This window comes from Sinohyriopsis cumingii, unplaced genomic scaffold (genome assembly GCF_028554795.1).
Source record: "Sinohyriopsis cumingii isolate HCF-2022 unplaced genomic scaffold, ASM2855479v2 utg000913l, whole genome shotgun sequence".
Taxonomy (NCBI): domain Eukaryota; kingdom Metazoa; phylum Mollusca; class Bivalvia; order Unionida; family Unionidae; genus Sinohyriopsis; species Sinohyriopsis cumingii.
Window position 1 is genome coordinate 834,875 of NW_028315943.1, and position 9,116 is coordinate 843,990.

The window sequence follows — 9,116 nt, forward strand, 5'->3', positions numbered from 1 at the left end:
GATCTATTTAAATTTTCTTCCGAATGTGAAATAGTAAACGTCGGTGGGGTTGAGCTACATGATATATAGTATCAACAGTTTCGAACGTTCATATATATATGTATGTGTGTGTGTGTGTGTGTGTGTGTGTGTGTGTTTGTGTGTGTGTGTAACGCCCACTCGTTGAAAGGGGTGGGGGTTGATTGCCGGATTGTACCTTTTTTCAAGGTGTCCGCTTTATTCGGTTCTCGTTATCTAGGACATGATCGCCCTCGGTGTTATTGTCCGGATCGAGTAAATTTATAGGTATAATAAATAGAGATCTGAGAAGATATATAGAACAGAACGACTCGAGCCCCCGTATATAGAAATCAAAATTTAATCAATTACATAAACAATGGTGATAATACAATACATTAGAAATGTACACTTCTTTCTGTAATAAATCTTTCACCGAATTCAATAACAACAATATATTTATACAAAATAGCCGATCTGTTTTACTGATAGAATTAGTTTATATGATCGAGTGAACAATTGAATTCATTGCCTTGTACATAACCTGCTTGTCACTCCTATTTCAGTTCAGCTGTTCTCTGTCCTTTCGCTTTTTCTTTTCCTTCCATTTCCTCTTTCTCCCCAAGCTTTTTACTGTTTCTACTCCCTTCGTCCCTCAAACTGTGTGTGGGTAGGTGGATAGGTAAACATGAAGATGCACATATACTTGGATACGTCAGTGCGTATGGACATCTGAGGATACGTCTGGGAATACGTCTGAAGAGCTAGTTTCCCAGTTTGTGTTTTCAAGCGTTGCTCGTTTATACCGCCAAAATTGTGTCAGTCGACCTTCCAGACATCATGTCCCTTGGACAAATGTTTTACGAGACAATTTGTTCCAAATTGACTCTCGGAAACTTGTCATCTGTATGTAATTTCGTTACATAAAATGGAGCTGTCATGGTCCTATCTTTAGACTCAGTCGAGGATTTAAACTTGACAGCTATATAAAATTTGGTTAATATTCATGGGCAAATACATTTATATCTATGTTCTGCAATTTATGTGTATGTTTAAATTAAACTTTGATGCTGTGTCAATCAGCGCTTGTATTCTTTTTCCATTTACTGCATCCATTGTTTGAGGCTACAACTCACTCATTTATCAAACCCAAATCTAGCACCATGTATATCAGACTAACCTATGGTCTCTAGGTTGCTGATGATGCAGAAAACGTTTGTACTATATAGCAAAACTACAGCTTTGAGTCGAAAAGCAATTAAATTTGACGAGTGAAAATCTCTCTAGCTGATAAAACTTAAGACCAGTAAAAATTTCGATGGCAGCCAAATATCAGAATCATAGATGTTCTAAGCTGGGACATGTCTTAAAAGTAGTGAAGGAATGAGACGACTCTCATACTGTGCAAATCTATTACAAAATAATCGCATGCCCGTATGTACAAATGTTAAATTGCACTAATATTTCAAAGGACTGCCTGAACTGTATAAACTCAAGGAAGGATGGATAAGGTTTGTTCTATTTGTGTTTGGTCCTTTATTCGTTCATTGCTCGCATTTTGGCATTGAGTTCCAAAACATTGTTTGATATTTGTAAGAAATCATTTTTAAAAAGTGTCATTGAATAATAATGATAATGATGATTATAAAGTGTTATTTGGATGTTGCCTACTGGTATCAATATTTTTAATTAAATCAGCATTTATATTCTCTTGCCATCTCGCTTTTTGTGTGATAATGTATTAATGTCAACATATAAAATATGCCTAGTTTTGTGGTAAGCACAAAAATAGATACATTTTAAGGAGTGACCAACTCTGTGTGTGTGTGTGTGTGTGTGTGTGAGAGAGAGAGAGAGAGTTATGTATGTATATGTCCTTACATGTTAACTAATATTATAATTCGATTAGAGCTTTTAACGTGTGTGCGTCTATGTGTGTGTGTTTTGGATGTTTAACGTAGATTTAACATTGCTTCAGTGATATCACTACGATGTCTGCTGTGTGGCACTATGGCATCATGCCGCAGACATGTAGCATGACGTCCTACCCATTTACATTATCCCGACACCTGTCTGACCAGTCATAACACTATTGTAACCTCTTACTGCTGAGCGCCTAGCGAAGCAGCTATTCGTACCATTTTTATAAGTGTTTGGTATGACTCTAACTGGATTCGAACCTGTGACCTCCATCATCCGAGGCGAACGTTCTAACCACTAGATCATAGGAGTGGTCCGACCAGCTGTATGCAAAAATTGTTATATTTCAAAGTGCTGCTAAAAACACGAAAATAGTCAATAACAGAAGTATTTCGTAAAGTTGTAATAGCAACACTCGTACCGTCATAACATATGCCATCAATTATATAAATAATACATTATTTATAGGTATGTTTGTGAATTTTCCAGTGGTATTATTGTATTGATCTAGTGTTCTTCGTTTCTTAGGCAATGTATTCTCCACGATAATTTTCGCGGTATTATTGAAAAACGTAATAGGCACTAAAGCGAAATGTTGAGAAGGAACTCATCTTTTTCCCAAATAACTGTTGATGTTATGAGCTCTGGCGTGCAAATCTCTCATTTAAACACAGTTTTATTCTAAATTCATATGATAGTAATATGGAATGCAAACGTAGAAATTCATATTACGGATAAAACTTGGAATTTGATGGAGGAACATAGACGTTATCATCAGTTTCAGAACAGATTTATCGACTTTAAACCAAAACTCTGAATCACAATGAATGATGGGTACAACGTAGCTATACCCAATGACGTCACGGCAATGTTCGCTATATACAAAAAAAAAAAATTTTGTCTGCGTAAATGTTGGATATATTCCAACCTGTAATACAGGCAACAACAAAACCCACATAATCTTTACTCGTAGCTTCTATATTCGTTAAAATGCAATATTTTTACCACACAATAAAATCAGTTGCCTAGCAAACGCCCATACAAACCATGTAACAATGGTGGCAAAAATTCCAGTCAACGACTTTTTATTTACACGGGGCACCACAATTAAGTTCGGGGGTTGGAAAGTACAATTTCTAACTACACCGTTGCTTGAGATATATATGTGGGATGAACGTAGGAAATGAAAACATATATTTATTTTCCTTTTATTTTGTTCTTTCAAATTAGCAATATTATTATCTACTATTGTATCTATCAATGTCATTTAATCCAAATTTCAAGTAAGATTATAAGTTTTATTTTATCTATATACGATTGTTATATGTAAAAATATTTATACGGGCCATACGCTAAATAGTATATGTCTAAGAGTGTCTTCAGTAAACGTTTTTAATGCGGGTCATAGACTAAATATGCTCTCCTCTTTAAATACATTATTATTATTATTATTATTATTATTATTATTAACTTACCATGGCATCATACTTTAGCTTTTTCATAAAGTACGCAGATGCGAAGCCCTTATACTTAAAGAACCAGAGGGTCCCCGTAAACCGATCTCCGGCGTCAAGGAGGATCACATTTTGATGTGAGTCGCGGATTTCTTTAATTTTTGTCGCCTCCCGTGCAATGCCACCGAAACACTCTTCCTTCTGGGCCTGTTCCTCTGTACAGTCGCTAGAATACTTGTTGATCTGTTCAAAATGAGCATGAAAATCGTTTGTGTGAAGTAAAGTCAGATTAAAACAGCGTAAGGACACTAGACTGATGACCGCGACAAAGAAAAATAAGTAAAGCCTTAATGCATCCATGATCTACCACCTTCGCAGGTAGCAGTATCTAGTACGGGACTAGTTCACTTCAGCCCAAATGTCACGAATATTATAAACTTGCCCCTGTTTACGTTCCGATAATACCTTGACTTGACATTGGGCAGAGTAGCATACATAAATCCTGTGTATCACAAGCGCCTAGATAAGAACAGTATCGCTCAATGTCATTAGCACAACAAGAATGTATCATCGGTTATGCTAGGCGAGACTAATTCATAATCAGTGGCAGCAAATATAAATCCCAGAAATCAGTGTCGCTGTCGCAGTTTACGTCTCTATTTTCAATCATACATGCTATTTTTCTTTCGTTCCGTTTGTGCTCATTTCAGTCAACGTTTCCTTGCTTAGAACTCGTGGGACTTGACTCATGGCTGTTGGATTCATATAACTATACAAAATATGCAGTAACGGTGGCACAGTACCATCTTTGCTGACACAAAAGTGAGAGACCTTTCAAAAAATGCATGGCTATGCATAAGAAAGATGACAAAACATTAAACAAAACCCTATTTGATAGAACACGCCTGGCAGGTATTAGTAAGCTTAACTTGTATAATAAATTATTCCTATGTATATTTCACCATAAATGACTTCATCCGACGAAAAGTATTGTCGATAAGTCTCCTTCGTGAGCGTTGTTTTAGATATTACAAAATATATATTCAATACAAGCGCTATCTGTGCCATAGTCAGAGGTACAGTTACATAAAATGTAAAATAATAATATCATTAATATTAATAAATACAGATCTCAATGTTAATAAATACAGATATCAATTTTAACAATAATAATTGTGTGGCTTACGATGCGAAAACGCTTAAAGAATATATCTTATTGTTTATGTGAATGCATGTCTAATGAAGTCAAAAAAGTTCTAATGATGTTTGATGTTACTATTTCTATTCCATCAGCTCAAGATTCTTTGCGTTTTTCTTCCATTGCATCAGCTCTGCATTTTGATACGACTCTATGGTCTTTAATAGAAAAGAGAGAAAGCAGCATATTTCGTAAAATTCTGCGAACAGTTTCTTTGCCTATAATACAAAATGAAACTTTAAAAAAGGAACTTAAAATATTGTAAATTAAATCCGAAATATTCCTTAAAGTTCCAACACAAGTCCACAAGTTTAGAGTATATCAAATAAATTCCAGTGGTGTACGTATGATGTACCTTATAGCCTCCAATGTGAAGATGTGTTAACGGTTTTGATGTATTGCAATGATATAATCCTAAATGTCTTTGAACGAATTCACAATAATTCACAATAATTCCAAGATAGTAGTTTAGTCAAAGAGCACATTGTATTTCCAATGAAACATTGAAAAAATAAACTAAACCCTCTCAACTGAAGGCAACTTGTTTCCACTAAGACTGATGTTAGGATATGGAATGAGTAATTCTGAGGCAAATATCATTTATATAAAAAGCTAGGACAAAATAACATAACCAGAATAACCAATCATTAACGAGATCTCTTAACAACATTATCTTCCAAAATATATAATAAATTTGGTAATACAAAGCAACATATATAATATTCCGAAAGTTATTTAATTTTCTTAGAAGAGCGTATTTTCTTAAATATTGTTTACTTGAACAAATTCAATTTTGCAATCCTCGTTCGCCATATTTGCAGTTGAATTACATTTTCTCCGCCGTGCTTAAATTGAAAAACATTTATAAACTGTTTCCGAAACTTTTCAAATATCGAACAAATCCAAACAACAAAGACAAGCAGAACTCCCGTTACAACAAGCTGATCTATCTAAAGACACTGTCTGTGGCATTGCTGAAATGCAAAAACTGCAAGACGTCTTTGCTCAAAGCAAAACATTGAATGTACACCCTCAATAAGTGCTTGGACATATGTTGTTTCAAGGCAAATATTTCAAAGACGGAAAATACATTCACGTCTATCATCACGGCGCACATTTCGATGTCATTGCCAGCATCACCGCATTCCAGTTATTGTGGTTATAGCAGTCGAAAGCAACACAAGCATTGCTGATCAAAAAGTGAAGGATGTTTGGCCTCTAAACCACGTCTTAACGAAGGACAACAACGAATGCATTGCCCTGCTTGCCAGTATATTTTTGTCTCCCCTACGTGTTACCAACAGCATCTGAAGACACAAGGTTCACATCGGAAAGGTGCTTGTTAACTCTAAAGTTTGTGTCCTACATGTGGACAAGTGTTCCGTGGCAATAATGCCAAGGCACACGTATGTCCAGGAAATAAACTATGTCACACTGGTCACCAAATAGTGGACTTGGAACACGAATGCTTCATTCTAAAATACAAATCGCAACAGAAGGATGAGGATGAGGAAAGAGGATAGGGAATTTCATCTTTTTCGATTTCGAATGCATGCAAGAGACCACCATTCACATTCCTAATTTCTGAGAGGCTCATAGAGCGTGCGAGAAATGCATCCAAGAACTGATCTTTTGCCATTGCCCGCACGGTAGCAAATTTCTGGAGGACGTGAAAAATCTTTTGAGGGTCTAACACGCTGTCTGATTTTTCCAATGGATCGTAGACCCTATCACCGAGACGTGGAGACTAGAGGGCGATCAACGTCAGAGAGATAGTCATCGCTATGCCACGGTGATGGTTCATAATTTCTCGGGATACGATGGACAGTTTCTACTGAAATACTATACGGAATAAAGCACAGAACGTCCTAATGTGACTTTGAATGGAACCAAAATCAGTTCTTTGGAAATTGTGCAAGTGCAGTTTAAAGATTCGATGGTTACTTGGCCATGCCTTTGAATCTAATGCCTAAATCATTTGGAATGACAAAAAAGGCCAAAGGCGATTCTCCGCAATTTTTCAGTACCGAAGCCAATCAACACGCTGTCCTGTCACATTTGGCAGAATCTCACTACGACCCTGACAACATGCGCACCGAACAACGAGAAATTGTCTACGCTTGGAACCACACATGTAGCGGACCCCTTCGACTTTCATGAAGTAATGTTGAAATAATGTCGTTCCGATGTGGATATTTTACGGCGATGCTGTGCAAAATTTCGAGAATTATTCATGGAACACAGAGTGATCGACCGCTTGGGAAAAAAGCCTGAACCATTGCCAAAGAGTGTTCTTTAGTGTACCGCAAACGATTCATGCCCGAGAAGATATTGGCTGTCAACCGCCCACAAATGACGATTTTTGTCAACCGTCAATACTAGACCAAAGCTCTGTGCTGGTTACATTATTTGTGTGACAAGGAAAACAAATGGATCAAACACGTCCCAAACGAAGGAGGCAAAAAGACTATTGGAGATTTTTGTGGATGGCTGGGACATAGAAAACCCAAAGATCGTGTACTAGATTAACGGTTGCTTATTTCACGGATATCCGATTTGCTGCCCTTAATGGTTCACTAAAAATCAGTTTTTATAACGTACCGTGGAATACTTGTACAAGGCCACTTGTCAGCGACGCTTAAAGTTAGAACAGCAAGGATATCAAGTGGTGGAAATGTGGGAACACGAGTACACTCACCGTTTGAAAACCGATCCCGAATTTAAGCGTATCGTGGAAAGTTACAAGCTGGTGGACCCTCCGAAACCGCGAAACAGCTTGCACAGAAGTAGGACGAATGCCACCTGTTTGCTATACTATGTAGACAAGGAGAAAGGAGAATAAATCAAATACGTGGACATGTGTTCGCTGTATCCTTACGTGTGCAAATATTGTCACTTTCCAACAATTCACCCACTTTTGTTGATGGAACATATCGACCTGGACAACATTCGACAAAACGAAGGATTGATTCAATGTAAAATTTTGCCTCCCACAAACTTGTATAATCCCGTTTTACCTCACCATTGCCATGGAAAACGGATGTTTTCCTTGCGCCGTACTTATGCTGAAACGTGCAACCAAGACCAACCTTGCCAACACACACAGGAAGAACGCGTCTTGACAGGACCGTGGGTCAGCGTAGAATTTTTTAAAGCTCTGGACCTGGGATACCAACTGTTAGAAGTGTACGAAATTTACCACTTTCCCAAGACAGAACAATACCAAGACGGAGTACTTGATCAAACCTTCTCGCTACTTCCAGATGATTCACGACAAAACCTAATATATTAAACACGTTGACGTCTTTCGTGAAAACTTGATCCTAGTCAATTCCGAAGAAGAACTGGACTTTGTACAGGCAGTCAAACTTGGAAATGTCATTTTTGCGGCTTACATGACAGCCCATGCTCGCTTAAAAATAGTAATAATCATTACACCAGTTAGGAAATCGTGTGCTGTATTTTGACAGGACAGTTGTATCTACATTGATCACTGTCACCCGGACATCGAAGGAGACTTTAGGAACCTGGACAGACGAGCACCCAGACGACAAGATTCTAAGTTTTTCTAGTGCCGGTTACCAACGTTACGGCTATGCATACCGAGAAGTGCACACTGAGTGTAAAGTGAAAGAATTGACTATCAATAATCGCACCAGTCAAGTAGTGAGCTTTAGGGTATTGAAAGAAGCCTTAAAACACACCAAATTGTCGGTCGGCCCTTGGAAAACCTGTATCAAATTATGTACCAGAAGCAAGTGCGACTTTCGAATCACTTCACTTTACGAGGATATTGGTCAGCATATAAAAAGGGGAAACGTCCAAGATCGATAGATCATTGTGACTACCATTGCCAAGCGAGGAAAGTGAATCCTTTTAAACAGCCACTATTCAAGTCCGTGATTCTCAAGTGAAGTACGGTGCTCTTCCTAGCGATTGCAGGAATGCCGTATTCAGTGAACTCAGCGATTCAATACAACATCATCAGAACTTTGCTATGACTACTACTACACCTACCGTGAACTGAAATGCTGTGCGTGTCAAACCTGTTGCATGCGAAAGCTGTGCCACTTGTTATCATGGAATTTTTACTGTTTTTTATCGTCAGCGGAAAGACTCGGCTTGCCTGGAACATGCCTGATGGTCTCCGCACTATCACTACCTACCTTTAGTGGGACAACTTTCAGTAATCTCTTGATGGATATTTTACACGAGAACATACGTGGTTTGCACGTGGTGTTGAGAGAACGCATTTACCAAGAGTTTGTAAAAACACAAGTCAAAGAACAATTGCATCGATTATGTCACCACTGTTTAGACAACTGGTACCTGAATGCTGATGACTGATTCTGATGAAGGAGTTCCAGTGGTCAGACATTGATTAACTACCCAACGGCCAGAAGGATTGGTTTGCTACTGAGTTTATTAACTACAAAATAGACATATTGAAACGACTTCCAGAGGAAAAGTTAGAGGATTACAAACCTTTTAAAAACAATTGCCGTGAAAGTATGTCAGTAACAGTAATCAGACCGCGGTGGAATGTC

The 9,116-nt window shown here is 37.8% G+C and overlaps 1 protein-coding gene across 1 annotated transcript in view; it reads right to left on the minus strand.

Annotated features, from left to right (window-relative positions):
• Window positions 1–4,144, minus strand: part of LOC149773020 (snake venom 5'-nucleotidase-like) — a 37,242-nt gene extending 33,098 nt beyond the window's left edge. Inside the window, exon 1 of the mRNA XM_089946879.1 lies at window positions 3,393–4,144. Within this exon, the coding sequence (XP_089803005.1) occupies window positions 3,393–3,731 (339 nt within the window). The 5' untranslated portion in view covers window positions 3,732–4,144. The remainder of the gene's footprint in view (window positions 1–3,392) is intronic.
• Between the last annotated feature and the right edge of the window lie 4,972 nt (window positions 4,145–9,116).